Source organism: Mustelus asterias, chromosome 17, assembly GCF_964213995.1.
Source record: "Mustelus asterias chromosome 17, sMusAst1.hap1.1, whole genome shotgun sequence".
Lineage (NCBI taxonomy): Eukaryota > Metazoa > Chordata > Chondrichthyes > Carcharhiniformes > Triakidae > Mustelus > Mustelus asterias.
This window is the reverse complement of record NC_135817.1, coordinates 34,402,730-34,427,994: the sequence shown is the minus strand read 5'-3', so window position 1 is coordinate 34,427,994 and position 25,265 is coordinate 34,402,730. Positions and strand designations below refer to the sequence as shown.

General features: G+C 43.9%; 1 protein-coding gene across 13 annotated transcripts in view; it reads right to left on the bottom strand.

The window, feature by feature from the left end:
• Window positions 1–25,265, bottom strand: part of LOC144506416 (dystrophin-like) — a 1,861,003-nt gene that overhangs the window by 163,738 nt on the left and 1,672,000 nt on the right. For all 13 annotated transcript variants that reach the window (XM_078232507.1, XM_078232503.1, XM_078232508.1 and 10 more), the window contains one exon: window positions 12,426–12,572. In XM_078232507.1, the coding sequence (XP_078088633.1) occupies window positions 12,426–12,572 (147 nt within the window). The remainder of the gene's footprint in view (window positions 1–12,425; window positions 12,573–25,265) is intronic.

The window sequence follows — 25,265 nt, the reverse complement described above, 5'->3', positions numbered from 1 at the left end:
CAGGAAAGATACATTGATCTTGGAGAGAATGCATTCTAATTTTACCAAAATGACTCCAAGGGTTAAATTATGAGTAAAGGTCACACAAATTATGTTTCTATTCCTTGCAATTTAGAAAGTGAAGTGGTGATTTGATCAAAGTTTTCAATAAGTTAAGAGGAACTGATAGGGTAGGTAGCAAGAACCAAGTTCTGCTGGCTGGGAAGTCTAGGATAAGGAGACATAGTCTAAAAGTTGCAGTCAGGCATTTCAGAAGTGAGTGACATTAGGAAAAACTGCAAATGTTTGGAGCTCCTTAACAAAATGGCACTTGATGAGTCTGAGCTTGATATATTTTTCTTAACCAAATGTTTTAAAGGATGTATGGCAAAGATGGTGCATTTGTGTCTCTGTGCCCTGTTTGAGAGGAGATTTCCACTCCATCTGACGAAGGAGCAGCGCTCCGAAAGCTAATGGCATTTGCTACCAAATAAACCTGTTGGACTTTAACCTGTTGTTAAAACTCTTAAAGATGGTGCATGCAGATATGTCACAGATCTCACTGAATAACAGAATAGCCTCAAGGGGCTAAATGGTTGACTTCTGTTAGTTACTGCAACAAAATGGAAGGATCTAGGATACTGCTGAAGCACTGTAGCATTTACTTCAGGCTTCAGGTGAACATGTCAAACTATACGCCTTCTGCCACTTCTTGTCTGTGGCCTAAAACATAGTAAACACAAGTTATACTTTTCCTCTTATTATAAAGCATTACGCCCTCAGGTGGCCAACAGAGCATGTTACATGTATGATTTCCTTGGAGCGGGAATTGTATCCAACCTCTAAAATGGGGATATAAGCTACTGGACCACTTGGAAACTTGCATGCAACTCTTTAAAAAGGAAGTTCACCTTGCAGTCTTCTTCAAACTGGAGAATTGACACTGTCTACACTTTCCGCTGCCTTGGAAAAGCAGCCAGCATAATTAAGGACCCCATGCACCCCGGCCATACTCAGTTCCACTTTCTTCCGTTGGGAAAAAGATACAAAAGTCTGAGGACACGTACCAACTGACTCAAGAACAGCTTCTTCCCTGCTGCCATCAGACTTGAATGGATCTACCACGCATTAAGTCTCTACACGCTAGCTATGACTGTAACACTACATTCTCCCCTTTCTCCTTTCCTTCTCTATGAATGTATGCTTTGTCTGTATTGTGCGCAACAAACAATACTTTTCAGTGTATACCAATACATGTGACAATAATAAATCAAATCAAATAAACACTATGTATTAATTTTACTGCACTTTTTAACAATATTTTGATTATCCTTATGTAGAAACATGGACACCATCAGTGTTCTTGCTGAGAGCAGCAGGGCAGGATTGCATCTGGGAGGAAATCACAAACTTGATAACAGGTGGAGTGGAGTCCAAAAACCTTGGGAGTGTGCTGTTCCTATGAGAGGCAGTTAGAACCAAACACAGATCTTGGTGCAAAAAAATGAAAAGTAAATCTCCTAAGTATTTGAGTTATTTCCAGGCTCTTTAAGCTCACAAACTCTAATTCTACTTTGATCAGCTGCTGTGCCTCAATTATCTCAGTCTAATATGCTAAGCATGAAAGGCTCAAAAAAATACCAGGGGACTCAGAGAAAGAGTTTTAAAGGTATAGAAGCTGCAAAGCACAGCATCCACCTATTTCGCTGCAAAAGTACAATCTTCCACTGTTCCTGCATGTCATAAATACATCTAACGCATCAAGAAAATTCACTCTCTTTATGTCCAAATTGCTGTCAGCTCTCTTGCTTGTTAGAAACTGATTTGCACTGGAGTTGAAGAGTCCTCAGCAAACAAGAGTTGGAAGTGAGAACAGACGGTTATACATTGCGTGTGAGACAGAGAGGGAAACAGCAGAAAAAAATGCGAAGTGTCCTCAGCAACTTGGAGAAAAAATGGGGGCCAGAGCTATAAGGACTGGCATAGTCCGCAACTCGATAAAAAGCTGCATAGGTACAATGGAAAATTTAGTGGCACAGATAACTGACCATAAAAAGAGGTGAAATGTGGCAAAAATATCAAATCAACAGCCAATATGTCAGATTTTTCAGTAAAAGTCAACTCCAACTGAGTGCCTAAAGGGTTGGAAAAGTGACATCCTTTCATTGTTTGGCATCTTCCAACATAGAAAAGTAGAAATTGGAGTAAACCGGATACAGAATCCAACACAAGAATTAGAGTTCTGAACTAAATAGGTTTGGTCGGCTTAGTTCAGTGTCCAGCTGATAGAAGCCCATGGGACAAAAAGAAGGAAATAATTGGGTAAGATTGGCTTTAAATCAACAATCACAAAGTTGTGTCTCTTACAAAAATATTCAATCCACCCTCCCATGGGAAAACTACTTTCAATGAGAAGACAAAGTGTGTCTTGAAATTACGTTGACTCACATTCATATTTAAACCCTTAACACTTCCCAGTTGATTTTACCTGTAGTTGTCTTAACAGAGGCATTAACCAGCTTATTGCAAGTGGCTTAATGTCCAGTTGAAACACAGGAATTTTACATGGAAACTGTATACTGTTATTGCACAATACTAATTGTTTTGATTCCTGCCTGAATGTAATAAAAATGGTCAATAGTTACACCAACATGAATATGTTTGATAAGGTGTTACCTGAGATTTATCTTGTTGTTGTCAAATTTGACCAGGGATATTTGAGGTTCTGCTGCATCTTTGAATTGCAATGTGAGCAAAATAGACATATATTGCCGGAATTTTACCACCTCGTCCATCCCGGAATTGGTGTGGGAGAGGCTCCCAGAACAGAATTTTCCATTGGCCTCGGGCACTATTTTACGAGCCTCACCCGAGTGAGGTCGTAAAATAGCGCCCATTGAGTGAAGAATAAGGGTCACACATTTGCATCACAATTGAATGGCTGCCAACAATGCTGAGATGTAATGAGCTCCTTGTGGTTTACGAAACTAGAAACAAAAATACACATTGCATCCAAAAAGGATATCGTATATTCTCCTTCCCATGCCATCCTACCAATATAATGTACCTTTACTTCCTACACATACACTGATTTCCAATTTCAAATGGAACATTTATCAGCTCAAAATATTCAAACATGACCTCAAGTGACTAGCAGACCTTCAAGAATAGTTCATGATCCTGATTATGATCTAGAAAAGCACAGGATTGGACTCAGCAATAATGTCTTGCCATTGCCAAGTAAACCTGCTGATGTGTGAATCAGAGTTACTTGGGCGAGACGACCAGCTCCAATACAATCAGACCCTGCATGATTAAGGGATTTTAGACAGGGAAAGGAGCAGGGAGAAGAGACTAATGAAAAGAAAGTTGAGATCTTTGGTCAAGAACAATGAATTGCACCAAAATGATTGAAAGGTTTTCCTTCTTCTTTCTTTAAAAAAAAGCAGAAAAAGGGTGATTAGGGAGTGAGGCACACAGAAAGGAGTGAACAGAGCTCTAGCCAAATACTCTGCAAGCTCATACGGATACAGTTAAGAAATAAAGCAAGTCTTGAAACAATAACTTGTCAGAACCAGCTGAGCAAAAATAGCCTGAAGGAGGAGTGCCGAGGTAACAAGCTTCACAGACAGCTCCCTCTGGCGATGAGGTGAGCACATTGTAACAGCATTTTCAAGCTATTTTCATTAGGAAATATATGGCAACATCTTTACAGTGAGGGCACCATACTTAAAAGATGAAGCAATTCCTGTTTTTCTTTTTAGTGCTCCACTTCTTTGATAAAGATCATTAGCTTCATTATCCTACCTAACTGCATTCTTTGCTTTAGAACTTGGCAGGCCACGTTCTTGGACATGCCCCAAAGACACAATTTATTCTACTATACAGAAGGTCTGAGAAAGACAATGTCCAGTCACAAATTGCAACTTTACATTCTTCGCGTGTAAGGACAAGGTTAAATACTAGTTTGTTGCTGCTGTACCAGCATCAAACTATCAATGCAGTGGATTTTCAATTAGTTACACCACCGGAGAGATAGAGTACGTTCTTGGGGGAGAAAAAAAATCAGGATTCTATTTATCATATGCACAATGTAAGAGAGATAAGATAATCTTAAGAACAAAGATTTTCTGGTCACGGGGAATGGGCTGTAGAGATGTCTGCCGTTTATTCTCTCCGATCAACAGTAAATAGTTGGGAGAATTTTCAGAAATAATGATGTTGTTCAGGATTGATTTCATACTCCGTGTACTGATAGATTTTACACCATGTCAGGTTTGAGCCTATCTACTTTGCTGCACTATCAAAACATTTGACTTTGTTTCACTCTGATGAGGTATTATGTGCCATTTTCTAAATTAGGCATGAAAGTACGTACAAAGCAAAGGATTGGAGGGTTTGTATATGTTTCAACTTTTGTGCCAAGTATGCTGCTATGGGACCATATCAAAAAACAGCTATCTGCTGAGTGAGCCTATTTAGCAAAGAGATAAACATAGAAACCAACAACAACTGGCACTTTTTATAGTCCCTTAAACATGGTAAAATGTTCCAAGGTGTTTTATAGGAACATTATCAGTTAAACCCCGAGACAAAACAATACAAGGACTGGTGATCAAAAGCTTGGCTAAAATGGTAGCGTAAAGGAGAAGAGAAAGGTGGAGAGACGGAAAGGTTTACGGGGAAATTCCAAAGTTTAGGATCCAGACAGTTGCAGGCACGGTCAATGTGTGGCAAAGGGCATCACAGATACACACAAGGCCACAGCTGGGGGATCATGGGCCTGAATTTTCAGAATGGCGAGTGCTCTGCACTGACCTCAACAGGCTCGCTGTCATTTCACACTCAACTGAGCATTGATTGGGCAACAGGCGGGACTTCTGGAGGGAATCCCGCCCATGCAATTTTACACTCTTCAGAACCCACCTGGGGGGAGTGTAAAACTCTGGCTATAGAGTTTGCGAAGGGTTATATAGCTGAAAGAAGTTGCAGAGATAGGGTGGGTTGAGGCAACAAAAGCATGTGAACACCAGAATGAAAATTGTAAATCTGAGGTATTGCTGGACCAGATGCTAAATCAGTGACCACATGGATAATGTATGAACAGGTGTTGGTGCAGGTTAGTACTTTGGACAGCAGAGTTTTAAATGAATTTAACATTACCAAGGGTTCAAGGTAGGAGGATGGCCAGGATATGATTGGATTGGAATAGCCACAATTAGAGGTAACAAAACCATGAATGAGAGTTCAGCAACAGATAAGCAGAGGTATGTGCAGAGACAGATGATATTACTGGGGTGGAAGTACATGGTGCAGGAGGTTTCTGTGACTTTTGAACACACTGCATCAGTAGACAGTGGAAGCGGAGCCATTGAATATTTTTAAGGCGGATGTAGATAGCTTCTTTTTAGGCAAGGGAATTAAAAGTTAGAGGATAGATGGGAATGTGGAATTCAAAACACAAACACATCAGTTATGAACTTACTAAATGGTGGAGCAGGCTTGGGGGAGCCAAATAGCTTACCTCGGCTCCTAATTCATAATTTGTACGTTTGTATGAAGCGGTGCTTCACAAGAACATTGTAAAACAAAGTATGATACTGAGTTACAGAAGGAAATCTGATGACCAAAAGCTTGGTCAAAGAGGAAGTTTATAAGGAGTGTTTAAAGGAGGAAAATGTGGCAGAGAGGTAGAGATTTGTAGGGAGAGAGTCTCAGAGCTTGGGGCCTCAACAACTAAATTCATGACCATCAATGGGTGAGCAGTTATAATTGGGAAAGTTCAAGAGGCCAGAATTAGAGGAGTGCAGATATCTTGAAGGGTTGTAGGTCTGGAGGAGTTTACAGCAATTGGGAGGGACAGCACCACAGAGGGATTTGAAAACAAGGAGGAGAATTTTAACATAAAGACATTGCTTGATAAGGAGCCAATGCAGGTCTGTGAGTGTTCCAAGCAGTAGATGAAATGGCTTCTCGTCTCAAGCCTTTATACACCAAGGGTGACAACTATGGCAAGCCTATGGCCAAACTGCACAAAGGCACTTCTCGAAACATTACCCATTTCATAAAGGAAAAGCATCCTGCATACATTATTATCATTTGCAAGTTAGGCACATGCACAGACTACAATAAAATTCATCACCCATGTACAGAAAACTAGTTATTCAAGTCCGACACACTTCTGTCTATCCCTACACATATGTTGCACACATACATTGTCTTTTACTGTTACATGTGCACGTTGTTATTGGTCATTTGTCTGGTGCCCACTCGTTCCTGAGGTGATGTTGTCTATCTGGGGAATTTTGCTGCCATGGTGAGTGTTGCTGCGGATCCATATTTGTTGGAGAATAGTTGACCTCTGGGAGTGATGGTCATTCAATTCTTTGTACGGTTGGTGAACTCATATTTTCCTCAAGTCTTCTGTGAAGGAGCAATTTCTCCAGTTGTATGTATGTATCTGTGGTTACAATACATCTCTTTGCTCATTTTCACTGTGTATGGTCGAGGTTACAACTTCTCCACACAGGTCCCAAGTTACCAAGTGGGTTGAGTTTTCTTGAGCGCGTTGAATGTTTGCATTCTGACCAACTTTCCAATTTTCAGCTCTGGCAATAATTTGGTAGCTTCATCAAAGTGAAATTTTGCTTTCTGTTGTTTCACTTTGATTTCATCACTCATTCCAGTTACTAATTGTGGCTTCTGTAGTATTTTAGCTATTGAAAGAGTAGTCTTCATGACATTAATCGCTGAACTGGACTACTTCACATGTCCTCAGTAGATGTGTTTTTCCACTCTAGGATTGCCTTGTAAACATTAGAGCTGGATTAAGTCAATTTTTAAAATAATCCCTTTGGCAATTGTCACCGCCACCTTAGGCTTTCCATTTGACTGGGGATAGTGTGGAGGTGATGTGTAGTACTAAATTTCCCAATCAGATATGAAGCGTTTGAATTCTTCACTCAAGTATTGAGGGCTATGATCAATCACCACAATGTCAGGAATGCCATATCAACTGAAGTGTTCTTTTTCAAGCATTCTACAATTCACTGATAATCATTGACATCAGCTTGTCTGATTCCTAGTCATCTGAATAGTAGTCAATGGTGATGAGATCGTCACTTCCAAAGAGAGTGGAAAAATCTACTCCAAGCTTCATCCATGCTCTGGAATGTCATGAGTCATTAGCGGTTCTTTAGCTTGCTTAGCTGAATGTTCATTTCAGGCACTGCATTAACTGATGTGGATCTTGGCCCCATTGTTCATGTTTGGCCAGTAGAGCACTTCTCTTGCCTTTTTCAGACTCGAATCGATTCCTTGATGGCTTGCATAGATGCAATTCAACATAATTTTTCTTATCTCTTGAGAGATAATGGCTCTAGTTTCTTTGTACAAGATGCCATCTTGAGCAATCACTTAATCCCTGTATATCCAATACTCTCTCATAACAATAGGTGTGTCCTTGCTGGTTTCAGACCATCCTTTCATTATTATTTCCTGCAGCACATGATGAGATGCATCTTGTCATATAATCTGCTTGATCTGAGCAAGATGATTGTTTGCCAGATTGAATGGCACTGCCGGACTGAGGACTTCTAGAGCATGTTGTACTGTTGTTTCTTGCTAAATGTGGTAGAGTTCACACTCTGTACTAGCGTCATCAACTTTCTTCAAAGTGGGTGCAGCTCTTGACAGGTGTACATCTGCTTCCCCTGCTTGTACTTCACATCCACATGTTATCTCTGCAAATTAAGTAACATCCTGTGCTGACGCTTTGGAGCAGAAAGAAAAGGTTTGAAAAAGATTCTTAAATCATATTCCCAGAGATTAGCAGACCACCCACAATCATGTCCACTCCAGGAAGCCCATTGACTATCTCTTGCTGTCAGCATTAATACTCTTCCAGAGCAGCAGAAATGCCAAACAGCATGCACAACCATCTGTACTTTCCAAATAGTGCTCAAAACATAGTCAGAAAACTGCTGTTTCATTCAACTTCACTTGCCAATATCCATCCTTTGCACCTACAAGGGTCTTTGCCTTGGCAAGTTGTGACAAAATTTCTTCAATAGTTGGCATGTGGTAGTGAGATTTCTTCAAAGCTGTATTCAGTTTTTTTTGGATCTAAGCATGATGTAAGCTCTCCAGGTTTTTCACTGCTACCATGCTGCTAATTCAGTCTGTAGGAGTTGTCACATTCCTGATTACTCCCATCTTTTCAAGCTCCTCTATCTTGTTTTTCAGGTCGGATTTGAGAGCAGCTGGAACTCTCCTCAGAAAATGCTGAGTTGGTCTCACACAATCATCTACTTCAAGATGGTATTCACATCCAAGACCTGTGAAAACATCTTTGCAATTTTTTAGTATCTGTTCAGCAGTCAAGGGCTTGGTGCCATGAGAAACATTGGAAACCTCATCTAGTACATGGAGGGTTCCAGCCTAAGTTTTTTACTTGTTTAAGCTGGGATGAGGGGATTTTGCTTAATGCTTACTTTTGGAAACTTCAGATCTTCTTTCTTCCAGTTGCATTGGGCTCTAAGTTTAGTTTGCCCTGTCTGTAGTTGTGTGTGTGTGTGTGCGAGTGATTTGTGAGCGAGCGAGTGAGCGAGAGAGTGAGTGAGTGAGTGAATGAGCGAGCGAGCGAGCGAGCGAACGAGAGAGCGAGCGAGAGACTTTGACATTGCATTATTATTATTTTGTGGTGAATGAATTTGTTCTTTGACTCAAGAAAACCTTGCTTTATTGTCTCCTCATTGTTCACAGCTTAAATAGTTAAATATGTACTGATTTGGAAAAGGCATATCCTCATGGAAAAATGAATTTTAGTCTTTGTTGTGACTAAGCAGGGGATTGAATAGAGGAGAGTCAGTTCACCCCTTCTCACTTGGTTATATTAAATGCCTTCTAAATTTTGGAGGTCAAGTTTTTTCTGTCTGTGGCTGGAGAAGTACGTATCCGCCATCTTCCCATGGACTCATCACATTCCCTCCTTTTATGTTTTTGCACACACAACGTTTTATGCAAATAGAACTTTATAGTGTTACTGTTTATATGCTCTCAAGCGCCTTTACTTATTAATAGGATAGACTTCAGAACACAAAGGTATGAAGTCACCTCAATTCCCTTGCATATAGACTGCTATAATGAGGAATTTTGGTTGATAGATTTCCTATTCTATAAGCCAACATTTCTGATTGTGGCAGTCCTTCGACAAGCTATACAGAGTTTCAGTGATTTAAGGTGACCTTGCATTTTTATGTCCTGAAGCTTGCCCCATTAATCACCCATTGTCACCTAACAAAAGCTTCCCCATGTGTTAATAGCTTATTTATAAAAGGTGATCAGATATTATTACAGCTTTGCACCACATTTATATTCACAGTTTGCTGCCGACAGCAGTTCCAAGATGCTTGCATATGGAACACAAAGCAAAGTGCCATCCAAAGTGGTAGAAAAGGGGAAAAGGTGGTTTGGATTTAGCCAATGGTGGAGACAAAAGGTGGCATATTTTATAGCAAATTGAAGTGTTCTAGCCAGACATCATACAGGCCAATGGAGGCACTGATCACTTCATTGGGTGGGACCAGAATGTCTGACACCAGACTTGCAAAGCAAATGCCCTACTCTGAATTCAGTTGTAGCAGGAGACTCCCTGGAGGACAGCAGAAACACTTTAGGATGTCCTCAAAGCTTTCCAGTAGAAGTCAAACACCTTCACCAATTCATGGCAGCTCCCAGCTTGTGACCAACCAAATTGGGGAAGGCTCATTTGGGAAGGCACCAGAAACTTCAGTGGGAATGCATAGAGGCCAAGTCGAGGTGCTGAAGTGAGCACACAAACCTCCGAACCAACTCACCCACCCAAACCCGCATGTGGTAGAGTCTGCAGTGTGTACACTGGACTTATCAGTCATCTCAGAACCCATCAAACATAGTTGAAAGCAAGTCATCCTTGATCCCGAGGGACTATCTAGGAGAAGATACAGGCAGGTAATGTAGCTTTAATTATCCCCAAGGTTGCAAGTTATCCACTTGGTACCAAAGGTTGGTTCAACTGATTAGACAAATGAATAGCAACCTATGCAGATCAGGAAGATCCCAGTCTTGATCTATATTATGTACCAAATTAACAGATCTTGTCAGGTATTACAGTTGACTTTAGAGCTCCCTGGAATAAGAAATATATCAGCCAAAAGTCTTATCTTTCATTTGAGTGTTTTGAATCAGACTTTGCTGTGAGTGTGAACATGGGCAAGAACGAGATGGGAACAGAATCAAGCTTGGTTGTCATACTCCCCAAGTCTGCCATCCTGCCATCATTTACTTTCAAAGTTTACACATGATTAAGGGCAATTTAGGTAACATTTGGAACAGTACACCCAGCAAGGATTATTACAGTTGATAAGGAGGATGTGCAGGATATTCTGGAGGGTCTGAAAATAGATAAATCCCCTGGTCCGGATGGGATTTATCCAAGGATTCTCTGGGAGGCAAGAGAAGTGATTGCAGAGCCTCTGGCTCTGATCTTCAGGTCGTCGTTGGCCTCTGGTATAGTACCAGAAGATTGGAGGTTAGCGAATGTTGTCCCATTGTTTAAGAAGGGGAACAGAGACTTCCCCGGGAATTATAGACCGGTGAGTCTCACTTCTGTTGTCGGCAAGATGTTGGAAAAAATTATAAGGGATAGGATTTATAGTTATTTGGAGAGTAATGAATTGATAGGTGATAGTCAGCATGGTTTTGTGGCAGGTAGGTCGTGCCTTACTAACCTTATTGAGTTTTTTGAGAAAGTGACCAAGGAGGTGGATGGGGGCAAGGCAGTGAACGTGGTATATATGGATTTTAGTAAGGCGTTTGATAAGGTTCACCATGGTAGGCTTCTGCAGAAAATGCAGATGTATGGGATTGGGGGTGATCTAGGAAATTGGATCAGGAATTGGCTAGCGGATAGGAAACAGAGGGTGGTGGTTGATAGTAAATATTCATCATGGAGTGCGGTTACAAGTGGTGTACCTCAGGGATCTGTTTTGGGGCCACTGCTGTTTGTAATATTTATTAATGATCTGGATGAGGGTATAGTTGGGTGGATTAGCAAATTTGCTGATGACACCAAAGTCGGTGGTGTGGTAGACAGTGAGGAAGGGTGTCGTAGTTTGCAGGAAGACTTAGACAGGTTGCAAAGTTGGGCCGAGAGGTGGCGGATGGAGTTTAATGCGGAGAAGTGTGAGGTAATTCACTTTGGTAGGAATAACAGATGTGTTGAGTATAGGGCTAACGGGAGGACTTTGAATAGTGTGGAGGAGCAGAGGGATCTAGGTGTATGTGTGCATAGATCCCTGAAAGTTGGGAATCAAGTAGATAAGGTTGTTAAGAAGGCATATGGTGTCTTGGCGTTTATTGGTAGGGGGATTGAATTTAGGAGTCGTAGCGTTATGTTGCAACTGTACACAACTCTGGTGCGGCCGCACTTGGAGTACTGTGTGCAGTTCTGGTCCCCACATTACAGGAAGGATGTGGAGGCTTTGGAGAGGGTGCAGAGGAGGTTTACCAGGATGTTGCCTGGTATGGAGGGGAGATCCTATGAGGAGAGGCTGAGGGATTTGGGATTGTTTTCGCTGGAAAGGCGGCGGCTAAGAGGGGATCTTATTGAAACATATAAGATGATTAGAGGTTTAGATAGGGTGGATAGTGATAGCCTTTTTCCTCTGATGGAGAAATCCAGCACGAGGGGGCATGGCTTTAAATTGAGGGGGGGTAGTTATAGAACCGATGTCAGGGGTAGGTTCTTTACCCAGAGGGTGGTGAGGGATTGGAATGCCCTGCCAGCATCAGTAGTAAATGCGCCTAGTTTGGGGGCGTTTAAGAGATCCGTAGATAGGTTCATGGACGAAAAGAAATTGGTTTAGGTTGGAGGGTCACAGTTTTTTTTTAACTGGTCGGTGCAGCATCGTGGGCTGAAGGGCCTGTTCTGCGCTGTGGTGTTCTATGTTCTATGTTCTAAGGACTCGAGCCTTTCAGACCAGGGAAAGAGTAGACTAATGTAAATATCAATGTCAAGGAAAAGAATTGTGCCATGCGTTCGTAAATGGCCAACTTTGTTAGAAAAACCAATATCAACCTCTCCAGCAAGCATTATCCTGTAATACATGATAGCGACACACTTCATTTTGAACCTCCTCACGTCAGCACTTATTGATCAACAATTATAAAGATATTTGTTTAAATTTCAGCCTATCAATGCACAAGAACAAGAAATGGATTCGGCAAGCCTTCCTCAATAATGCATTTACATTGACATTTGTTTAGCTTGATTTCTAGAAGACAGGCATCTCGACCAGACAGCTTGTGTTTACACTGATAAATAACCAGGGAACCGTAGGGCTTGAGAAAACACAGCATTAATGCGAGGAGCTGTGATCAGGTATTCCAGCAGTGGATAGACTCACCTGTAAGAGCTTCCACCGTGTATTCAAGTCCTCTAGTTGGTTTAGATTATACGGAGATAGCTGGATGTCTGGTGGTTTGAACTGGTGGGCAAGGTCATTCATGTGAGTCACATTCTCTTTCAAAGGAGCGATTTCTGCTCGGAAAGCCTGGATCCAAAAGAAGGAAAGACATTTGTTTATGTTGTGTTTGATTTACAATGTCACCTTTCAGATGCTACCACTACAATGTCATATACAGAGGAATGGATTAATGCGACAATATTCTGAAACTGTTGACGCTTGTTCTGCCAGGTAGGTATAAAGCAGATGCCAAGTAGATTCAAAACCAAACAGCACAAGGAGGATCCTTGTCAGATCATTTCAATTAAAGGCCACACTCACAGGTGTCACATGGAAGAATCCTGTCATATTATAAAGCATCCACTTAAATTAGCAGACTTTCAAACAAACACATCTCAGGTTGCTTCTTTAACTTCTCAGAACTTCTTCATTTTCACATGTAATAAGCAGAAGGAATTTCTGAAGGCTTTATACAGTTAATCTAATCATTGATAGATTTAACACTTGCTGACTCTAAGTCTGGTATTGACTATTAACTGTTCTTTTTACAGATGTCACAAAACAGTCGGTGTTTACTACTTAAGCAGAGAAAGAGAAAAGTTAATCATATTTCTTTTAGGCAGTCCATGCTCTTAATGGCAAGTTTGTTCTGCTGTTTAAGCAGGGAGAGAGCAGCTGGGCAGTTTAATTGTAATTGCATCAAGTACAAATAACACTGAGGCAATTTTACTTGATCTTCATCACACATTTTAAGCAAATGAGAAGAAATCTGTTGTGTACTTTCTGCTGCAATAAAGCTCCTTCAATAGGGTTACTAAAGGAAGGACATGCTTGCATGATTTGTATCAATCTATTACTCGTCTCTTTAACATGGATGTGGTGAACCATCGTTGGTTCCCACTGGATAGTGCTGAGCCTGGGGCTGGCCAGTACTACGAAGGATGTACATATGTTACTGTTGGGTTGTGCTAGTGTTGATGTTGGGGTTAGGGTGGGGTTGTTACACCTTTGTACTGTAGTGTTGTGGCACATCCCAGTCGGGCTCCGCCTCCTGGGAGAGGTATAAGAGTCCCTTCAGTCTGGGATAGTGTATATAAGTTCTGGTAGCTTCGTTAACAGTAAATAAAAGCCTTTCATTTACTGAGCTTCAAGCCTTGTGTCTGAATAGCGCATCAATTTTATTTACTGTCGTTAAACTCTCGTCGAAAAAAAGAGAGTATGGAGCAAATTCTGAAGCCGGAACGCCTTACGCTAGATCCACGTGCGGTGGGCGCTTCTAACACCTTCGACCACTGGCTGAAGTGTTTCGAAGACTACCTGGCAGCCTCCGCAGCGGTCACCACAGATGATGACAGACTCCGGGTCCTCCATGCGAGGGTAAGCGACACTGTCTACCTCGCGATCCGTGCGGCCACCGAGTATCCTAAGGCCCTCGAGCTTCTAAAGAAGCGCTATACCAAACCACCTAATGAGATACACGCTCGTTACCTCCTAGCCACTCGACGACGGCAGTCTGGCGAAACGATGGAGGACGATACGAACGAGCTCCTACAGCTAGCCAGGGGCTGTGACTGCAAAGCTGTGTCGGCTGAGCAGAGCATGTACGACCTCGCCCGAGATGCATTTGTGGCCGGGGTCGGATCGTCGTACATTCGACTTAAACTGTTGGAGAAGGGTAACCTTAATCTTACCCAGGCCATCGAGTTAGCAGAGATGCTCGAGTCGGCCTCCAAAAGCTTAGTTTTATATCCGGAGGACCATGTGGAGACAACATGGCAGGAGCAGTCGCCAATCCCTCCTCGTCCCTCGGGTTCGAAATGCTGTGTAATGACGTGCTCCCATTCGGGCCAGACGACGGCAGCAGCCCCGGGCGGCCCGCGGTGCTATTTCTGTGGAGGAGCGAAGCATACCCGGCAAAAGTGTCTCGCTAAAGCTGTGTTGTGCACCGCATGCGGTAAAAAAGGGCATTATTCAAAAGTGTGCCGATCTAAACCCAGGAACGGCAGTGCGGCCTGCAATTCTTCAGAGCTCGGGTCTTCGTCGTCGAAGTCGTCGCGGGGTTTGTCCACATGCGAGACCAGGACGACGCCATTACGGTCGACGGAGTCGGAGGAGTATGACCACCAGGGGTCGCTGAGTTTGGCGCCCTCACCCACGTGCGATTGATGGGGGCAGCCATGTTGGTCGACCCTGACCACGAACGACCAGCAGGGGTCCTCCTCATCGATTTCAGCTGCCTGCAGTGGCGCTCATGAACCAACGGTGGCGTCGATCACCCTGGACCAGGCCAAGCCTCATAGACTTGACAAATCTATGATGAATATTCAGGTAAGTGACCACGTGATTTATTGTCTGTTTGACAGCGGGAGCACTGAGAGCTTTATCCACCCAGACACTGTGAAGCGGTGTGGACTGCAGATTCAACCTGCCAAACAGACAATCTCTATGGCATCAAGGTCCCGGTCTGTTGCCGTGCTAGGGAGTTGCGTGGTAACCTTGAAGGTGCAAGGCACAGTTTACGAGCGTTTCAAGCTCCTTGTGTTGCCGTATCTTTGCGCGCCAATACTTCTCAGACTAAACTTCATGGTCCACTTGAGGAGTGTAATCCTACAGTACGGTGGGCCACTCCCTTCACTGGCAGTGGGAAAACAGCAGCAGCCTCCAAATTGCCCAACGCGCCCCGCCTGCAGCCTCTTGACGCTGAAGATCACCACACCCTCCTTGTTCCAGAATCTTGTGCCAGGCTGCAAGCCCATCGCGACTAAAAGTAGGAGTTACAGCACTGAGGATCGGATCTTTGTTAGATCTGAGGTTCAGCGGCTCCTCAAAGAAAGGATCGTACAACCCAGTGCTAGTCCGTGGAGAGCGCAGGTCATGGTGGTCAAGAGCGGGAACAAACCCCGGATGGTCATTGACTACAGTCAGACCATTAACCGATATACGCAGCTGGATGCGTATCCCCTCCCGCGCATATCTGATATGGTCAATCAGATTGCGCAGTACCGGGTGTTCTCCACCATAGACCTCAAGTCTGCCTACCACCAACTCCCCATTCGCCCAGAGGACCGACAATACACGGCTTTTGAGGCGGATGGTCGCTTGTATCACTTTCTCAGGGTTCCCTTTGGTGTCACCAATGGGGTCTCGGTCTTCCAGCGTGCTATGGACCGAATGGTGGACCAGAACGGGCTGCGGGCTACCTTCCCGTACCTGGATAATGTCACCATCTGCGGCCATGACCAGCAGGACCACGACACAAACCTCCTGAACTTCTTACGCACTGCATCTCGCCTGAACTTGACCTACAACAGGGAGAAGTGTGTGTTTCGTACGCGCCGCTTAGCCATCCTAGGATACGTGGTGGAAAACGGGGTCATTGGCCCTGATCCAGACCGTATGCGCCCCCTTTCTGAACTTCCCTGCGAGTGCAAAAGCACTGAGAAGATGCTTAGGCTTCTTCTCTTATTATGCGCAGTGGGTTCCCAACTATGCGGATAAAGCCCGTCCACTCATTAAGTCCTCGACTTTTACCTTAACGCCAGAGGCCCGATTGGCCTTCGATAAGTTGAAAGCCGACATCGCGAAAGCTACGATGCACGCTGGAGACGAGTCCATCCCCTTTCAGGTGGAGAGCGATGCATCTGATTTCGCCCTGGCCGCCACACTTAACCAGGCGGGCAGGCCCGTCGCATTTTTTTCCCGCACCCTCCAAGGCCCCGAAATTCGGCATTCAGCGGTGGAAAAGGAGGCCCAGGCCATTGTGGAGGCCGTCAGGCACTGGCGCCATTACTTGGCGGGAAAACGGTTCACCCTGATCATGGACCAGCGGTCCGTGGCGTTCATGTTTAACAACACGCAGAGGGGCAAGATCAAGAATGACAAGATCTTGCGGTGGAGAATTGAACTCTCCACCTATAACTACGACATCATATATCGTCCAGGGAAACTCAATGAGCCCTCGGATGCCCTCTCGCGTGGAACATGCGCTAGTATACAGGAGGACCGTTTGCACGCCCTCCATAATGACCTGTGCCATCCTGGGGTCACTCGGTTCTACCACTTTATAAAAGCCCGCAACCTGCCTTACTCGGTGGAGGACGTCAGGTCAGTAACAAGGAGCTGTCGGGTTTGCGCGGAATGCAAACCGCACTTTTACCGACCTGACCGGGCACATTTAGTCAAGGCCACTCGTCCCTTCGAGAGACTGAGTGTCGATTTTAAGGGCCCCCTTTCCTCAACAGATCGGAATGTGTACTTCCTCAATATCATTGACGAGTACTCTCGGTTCCCTTTTGTTGTTCCCTGCTCTGATACATCCGCTGCCACGGTTATCAAGGCATTCCGTGATCTCTTTACCCTGTTCGGGTACCCCAGCTACATCCATAGCGACAGGGGCTCGTCGTTCATGAGCGATGACTTGAGGCAATTCCTGCTCTCATACGGGATTGCCTCTAGTAGGACCACGAGCTACAATCCTAGGGGTAATGGACAGGTGGAATGCAAGAATGCTACAGTCTGGAAGGCTGTCTTACTGGCGTTGCAGTCAAAAGGTCTTCCAGTCTCCCGTTGGCAAGAGGTGCTCCCTGATGCGCTCCATTCTATTCGCTCCCTCCTGTGTACAGCAACCAATGCTACTCCCCACGAGAGGATGTTCTCATTCCCTCGGAAGTCTTCCTCAGGGACCTCATTACCATCTTGGTTGACATACTCAGGACCCGTCCTCCTGCGGCGACATGTAAGGGCCCGCAAGTCCGAACCGTTGGTCGAACAGGTCCATCTCCTCCACGCCAACCCTCAGTATGCCTATGTGGCATACCCTGACGGGTGAGAGGACACGGTCTCGATCCGAGACCTGGCGCCAGCAGGGGACGTAGCAACCCCTGTCGCTCCCATACCCCCTGTAACAAACCCTTTATCTCTTGTTTCTTCCCCGGACACGGCGCGGGCAGCATCGGGACCATTGCTTAACCATTTTACTCCCATGTACAGCTTGCCTGAGCCCAGAAGATGGTCGCCACCGCAGGGTGTGTCAGGATCCCCTGGACTACCGTCACCTCAGGGTCAACCAGCCTGTGAGTCCGTGGAAGAACAGCTGGACGCCGCTTTGGGGAGAACGCCACCGCAAGTGCCTACTCCGGTGTCACCGCCGGTATTGAGGAGGTCACAACGACGGTGCAGTCCCCCTGACCGTCTGAACGTATAGACTGCTGACACTTTATTCTGTTTTTTTGTACCCCGCCGGCCTTTGTTCTCAAAGGAGGGGTGAATGTGGTGAACCATCGTTGGTTCCCACTGGATAGTGCTGAGCCTGGGGCTGGCCAGTACTACAAGGATGTACATATGTTACTGTTGGGTTGTGCTATTGTTGCTGTTGGGATTAGGGTGGGGTTGTTACACCTTTGTACTGTAGTGTTGTGGCACATCCCAATCGGGCTCCACCTCCTGGGAGAGGTATAAGAGTCCCTGCTCTGGCCGGGACCCCTTCAGTCTGGGATAGTGTATATAAGTTCTGGTAGCTTCGTTAACAGTAAATAAAAGCCTTTCATTTACTGAGCTTCAAGCCTCGTGTCTGAATAGCGCATCAATGGAGTTGGGAGCAGTAACAACATGGTGATGAGTTGGAGCAGCACTGAGAAATGAGCAGTCTTATACAGTTAGGGATGAGTGAAATCCAGAGTCCAGGCCTTACTGTGGGAATTAAGTTTTTATATCCATGGTGGTTGAATGAGGAACCAGGAAACAGAAAACAAGGATTCTTACTGGATTAAACAAAAGAGAAAGGAGGAGGAAAGTTTAGACATTGGGATATTTCACCAGCTGTGGCTACTGAGGTCAAGAATAAAAAATTATTTCAAAGCGAAAGGCATACATGGATTGGGTTTACAGGATAGAATGTCAACACCAAGGACTGAATGACCATCTCCTGTGCTGTAATTTATATAAACCAATTAAAGCTTTCCTTGAGTTTTGCTGAAAAAGACACATGTTGAAACTTTTTGTCTTGTCCTCATCAGAGCACCTCGCAAGAATACCGATATGAGGGGATTGCAACAAATTTATATCATATGAGGGGAAAGTATTGCTTGGTTGGTAAGTACAGAGGTAGAGGTGTTGCTGTGGATAATGTAACAGGTGACTGACAGTTAATTGCCAAGCATTGTTTGAAATTTAAATCAGACAGTTTGACCCTGATTGGTCAAGGCATGCCCTGTGGAATTAGTCAGCTAATGGCTGTCACTTATTTTGCTTGGCTGGAACAGGCACAATGTGTGAACGTATTATTTATGTCTGCAAAGCTTTCCTTTATAGAGTCCAGACCAAGGGAGTGGTTTTTGTGATGAACTGAGTTTAGGACCCTGTATCCTCCCCCAACACTGAGCCACTTCCCTTTGTGGGATTTCTCAGCTTGGTTCAGATTTGTCTCCATCACTCAGATTTGACGTGTAAAGTCCAAGTATGGAAGAGCTCTGATCGAGGTTCTCAGTTTAGAGTTATCACCTCCATATGGAACCAGAGTCTAAGGAGATAAGGAGAGTGATCGAAATTGGTTAATAAGGACTCTGACCACACCTTGTGCAGTGCAGGGATTCTGATTCCAATTTCATGGTGAATGTCAGTGAGTTACAGCACTAGTTCTCCAAAAATAATGAATTGCTCAGCATTGGAGTGAGTAGAGATCATAAGAAAAGAATGATCATAACTTTGTGGGTGGGATTTTATGGCCTCATTCAAGCGAGACTGGAAATTCCTGCCCGAAGTTTCTGCTGTCCCCCCCTCGTCTGCTCTGATTCAGTGTCGGGCGAGGCGGTAGAATTTTAGCGTGTGTTTTGTTGCACCAGGTTGAAACGTACTTTAAGAAAAGCAGATATCCAAAGAAGAGCAAGTTAAGATGTGGTTCTGGAGAAGGATGGAGCAGCTCAGTTGGAGGGAACATAAGAGCATTGAAGATGTTCTCAGGATGGTGGAGGAGGCAAGATTGTTTGTGAATATCATCAAAATAAGGCCGACAGGTTGGATTACCCCTATTCTAATACACAAGTCATTGCCAAAAGAGGTGATTGAAGGTAGATTGGAGGGAGAAAGAGAATGATGTTAGGACTTCAAATTGAAAATGGGAGGCTCCTATGATTAACTAAAGAGAAAAGCACAAGATCATGAGGCATGGAGGAATGAGTAGAGAATCTGTCTTCAGGCAGGTCACTACTACCTATCAGGGAATTACACCTATTACCACCACTTGCATACAATTACTGTGTTATTGATTTACTGTTGGTTATGAGGGAAATCTGAGTGTTACCACTTTAAGAACATAAGAAATAGGAGCAGGAGTAGGCCATCTAGCCCCTCGAGCCTGCCCCGCCATTCAATAAGATCATGGCTGATCTGATAGTGGTTTAGTTCCACTTACCCGCCCGCTCCCCATAACCCTTAATTCCCCTATTGATCAGAAATCTATCTACCTGTGACTTAAACATATTTAACGAGGCAGCCTCCACAGCTTCAATGGGCAGAGAATTCCGGAGATTCACTACCCTCTGAGAGAAGAAATTCCTCCTCAACTCTGTTCTAAACTGACTCCCCCTTATTTCGAGGCTGTGTCCTCCAGTTCTTGTTTCCTTTCTAAGTGGAAAGAATCTCTCTGCCTCTACCCTGTCTAGCCCCTTCATTATCTTATATGCCTCTATAAGATCTCCCTTCAGCCTTCTAAACTCCAACGAGTACAGGCCCAATCTACTCAATCTCTCCTCATAAGCTAACCCCCTCATCTCCGGTATCAACCTGGTGAACCTTCTCTGTACTCCCTCCAAGGCCAATATATCCTTCCGCAAATAAGGGGACCAAAATTGCACACAGTACTCTAGTTGTGGCCTCACCAGTACCTTGTACAATTGCAGCATGACCTCCCTGCTTTTATATTCCATCCCCTTTGCGATAAAGGCCAACATTCCATTTGCCTTCTTGATCACCTGCTGCACCTGCAAACTGAGTTTTTGCGATTCATGCACAAGGACCCCCAGGTCCCTCTGCACAGTAGCATGTTGCAATTTTTCACCATTTAAATAATAGTCCATTTTACTATTATTCCTTCCAAAGTGGATAACCTCACACTCGTCAACGTTATACTCCATCTGCCAGATCCTCGCCCACTCACTTAGCCTATCCAAATCTCTCTGCAGACTTTCCGCATCCTCCACGCAATTTGCTTTCTCACTCATCTTTGTGTTGTCCGCAAACTTTGTTACCCTAAACTCGGTCCCCTCCTCCAGATTGTCTATGTATATGGTAAACAGTTGAGGCCCCAGCACCGATCCTTGCGGCACGCCACTAGTCACCAACTGCCAACCAGAAAAGCACCCATTTATTCCAACTCTCTGCTTCCTGTTAGATAGCCAATCCTCAATCCACGCTAACACTTTACCCCCAACTCCGTGTACCTTAATCTTCTGCAGCAACCTTTTGTGAGGCACCTTATCGAACACCTTCTGGAAATCCAAAAACACCACATCCACCGGTTCCCCTCTGTCAACTGCACTCATTACATCTTCATAAAAATCCAGTAAATTCGTCAACCATGACTTTCCCTTCATGAATCCATGCTGCGTCTGCTTGATCAAACCATTTTTTTTCCAGGTGTCCTGCTATTTCTTCTTTAATGATGGATTCCAGCAATTTCCCAACTACGGACGTTAAGCTAACCGGCCTGTAGTTACCCGTCTTTTGTCTACCTCCTTTTTACCTCCTTTACTCTTTGTTATCAGTGCAATTTCAGTAAGTTACCGTTAGATGCTGTTGGAATCAAAGTTCCTGGTATCTCTGATTTCCTTTCTGTGAGATGCACTTTCAAATTCTCCTTTCACTTTTTCCCCTCTTCCCTGCCCTCAGTTTCCCCACCCTTATGGTGGGATTTACCCCACTTCAGGGTGCATTTTATGGCAACGGAAGTGCCCCCCGCATTGGCCAGCAAAGGGATCTTCCAGTCCTGCTGCTGTCAATGGGTTTTCCCGTTGTTCGCACCCTCCGCTGCCATCATGTGATCTGTCACCATATGTTCAGGCATCATGTGGTCAGAATGTCATGTGAGCTAACCATCAACCACATCCTGGTCAAAGCAGGTGGAACAATTGCCTGTTGATGGGGCAGGTATAGTTCTTATTTCTTTTTCTTATCCTGTTGTGACAGGGAGATAGGAACAGACTAGGCAATTGGACCCATTGAGCATGCTTTGTCAATCAACCGGATTGTGGTTTGTCTGTGTCTTAACCACCTTTATCTGCCTTAGTTCTGTAACCCTTATGACCCTAGCTTTTATCAATCTCACTTTGGAATTTTTCAGTTGACCTAGATGATGCTTCTAGATTTTTAAAATCATTTTTAAATGTAAAAGATTTAACCGATGAATTATTTAAAAATGTGGATTTAAGTTAATTATTGTTTTCATGGATGTAAATTTACAAGATGAAGAATGATAGGTATGTACTAGATTTCAAACAACGCATCTGAAATCAGTATTCTGGAGACAATGAAAGATAATTTGTCATTCCTGTGACTGCTAGCACTCACTTTTTCTGCAACTATCTTATTCATTGGAACTCAACAGAGCCGTTATCAAGTTGTGCTGGTGGACTCTATTCTTCTGAGAGGGTAGACATTGTTTTGAAACACTGGAGTCAGACATTTAAAAAGAAACACACCAACAGAAAAGATTAGAAGGCCAAGTGTGTGTGAGAAGGTTAAAACTGGATAGCCTCCAAAAACTGGCATCTTTGTGCTGCCTGCTTACTAGAATGATTTCCGATGTCAAGCACGTTGGTGTTTGGCTAAGAGTACTTTGTGAGTTGAATCTGGCCAAGGGAAGAGAGAAGAATGGTTGAACATGAGAGACACTCTGGTTTTCCTGTTGGAGGGGGTGAAAAAGAGGAGAACCATTTTGTATCTGCAGGGCTCTAGACACATAATGAAAAGACAGCTATGGAGGTCCACAGCAGGAGTCTAGTCCCAAGGACCTGGTTGCAACACCACAAGATATTCAATGACTTCACACAAGTGATAAAGGTCAGTTCATGCATCTTCAAATGCCATCATCTACCAATTGCACCACTAGCATCAGCCACTGCAGAACGTTAATGAGATGAAATTTTCCTTTGATGGGAGTGCAAATCAGGCATTAATAAATCAACAGCCCACCCAATACTCATTTTCACTGTTTAGTGGTGAAGAAGTGTGATCAGGATATAAAACAGGCTGTTGATTTGCTGATGCATGTTTTACTTTCCTGCTCAAGACCCATGTTTAGCAAAGTACAGGCAATGACCATCTCCAATGAGAAAGACATTCAACAGCATTACCATTGCTGAATCCCTCACTATCAGCATCCGGTGGGTTACCATTGACTAGAAACTAAACTGGACTAGCGATATAAATACTTTGGCTACAAGACAGGTCAGAGTGAGGAATCCTGTGATGAGTAACTCACCTCCTGACCCCTAAAATCCTGTCCCCTAAATCCTGTCCACAATCTACAAAACACAAGTCAGGTGTGTGATGGAATATTCTCCACTTACTTGAATGAGTGCAACTTCAATAAAACTCAAAAAACTCGACACCATCCAGGACAAAGCAGCCCATTTGATTGGCAATCTATCCACATTCACTCCCACCACCATTGATGCAGAGGGGCAGTAGTGATTATCATCTACAAAACGCACTGCAGGAACTCAACAAGACCCCTCAGACAGCACCTTTCAAATGCACAACTGTTACCATCTAGAAGGACAAGGGCAGCAGATACATGGGAACATCATCACCTGGAAGTTCCCCTCCAAGCCATTCACCACCCTGACTTGGAAATATATCGCCGTTCATTCACTGTTACTGGATCAAAATCCTGGAACTCTTTCACTAACCATGTACCTACACCACATGGACTGCAGCGGTTCAATAAGGCAGTTCACCATCACCTTCTCAGGGGCAATTAAGGGTAGTAATAAATTCTGGCCGAGCCAGCAACTCCCACATCCCATTAAAGAAAATAAAAAAAGTAAAGGGAAGAAAATTACACCGTGATGATTATGTATTTACAAACAGCATCCTCATTTTCAATCCGGCATCAGAAACATTATGGGTGAGATTTTCTGGCCCCCCCAGCCGTGTGTTTCTCGCCGGCAGGAGGTGGCACATTGTTTGCTAACAGCCAAATTCTCTGGTCCCTTTGCTGTCAATGGGAATTCCCATTGGCATCACCCTACGGCGGCAGGAAACTCGCGGGCAGGGGTGCGCCGCCGGCGGGACCAGAGAATCCCGCCGACATGAATGATCAGAGAATTCCGGCCTATGACTTGCACTTGTAAAGTTTGTTTAGCCCAGCAGAATATCTTATGGTATTTCACTACAGAGGCTGGATCACTTGTAAATATTTGAATGTACAGTAAATTTGATATTATGACCAAATTGAGGGTAAATATTGTTTTCAGTGCCTTGGTGATGATCAATGAAGTGGATTGCCATTCCTGCCTGATTTTCAAACTCTAAGTGCATGTAATAAAAATAAACAATTTTTTGAACTTCTGATTTTACATGGAAAAAGTTGTTTTAGGCTTCCTATTTACCTACTCATTTATGGCTGGTCCCAACTAATTTCCTAAGGATCATTTGTTAATGGCCACATGCAATCTGATGCACTGCATTGGACATGATGAAATCAGGTCTACAGTTCTGTTTTCCTATTTTGTAAAGCTATTAAGTGCAATCAAACAGCTCAAAATTCTAGTAGGCCTACCCTCTAGGTGGATATAAACTACAGTAAACTTTGTTGGTCTCTGTAAAATTATTATTCTGATTAAATCTGATGCACCAATGGTGCATGTCAACTCAAATTACAACTCATTTTAAACTCAAATTTAAATGTGGAATTTTGACCTGTTCAAGGTCACGCCGTTTTACACTTGAGATACCATTTCTGAGACTGTATTAAAAAATTAACAGTAGCGTGTAGCTGCCATGTGATGATGCTTCAGTACTTATTAAGTCTGCAGCTGAAATAAAAGGTTGAGGGACTGGAAAAGAACACAAACCACCCCTCAGTTTTGGAAGCTCTTGTTGTTTCCCTGCAGAGTAACTAAATGTATTTATGTTATAGAAGCACAGCTAAATAAGAGGCACACAGGTCATTCTCCTCTGGCTGCACACTATTGTATAAGCCCCCCCCCCCCCCCCCCCCCACCCCCACCCCACCTCCCCCTCAACCCCCCAGGGATGAAACCAAGGATGTGAGAAGTTGCTTTTGTATTGGTTCTGGTGAGATATCATTGTAGCTGTTAAGAGCCTCACGTAACCAGTGTCAACCTCACAGCAAATTTGCCCAATTTTCCAACTGATCACCAGGAAGTTCTGATTTTTAGTGGGCTTACACTTGGGGGATTTGGTACAATTACTAATATACAGTGGATTAGAGGGTCATGTACATGAAAGTAAGGATATGGTTTAAAACCCGCATTTCTATTGATTTTCCAGCAAAGCCTAGTATTTCTAGCACGAGCTGTAGAATTGAAAGATGGGGTGAATCATTTTTACTATTTGTGACAATCGGAAATGTAGGCTATATAAAAGTACCATCTCATTTCATTCAGATGGTCCATATACTTTTTTGTGTTTTCCCTTCTCCAAAGGACAGTAATGACAGTTTAGCAGACCTGTTCTATCCAAAATGCTGTCAGCAAGCAGCAGGATGACTTGCCTTCACTCAATGGCCACTTGTGCACACTTTTTTAACAGAGGCAACTG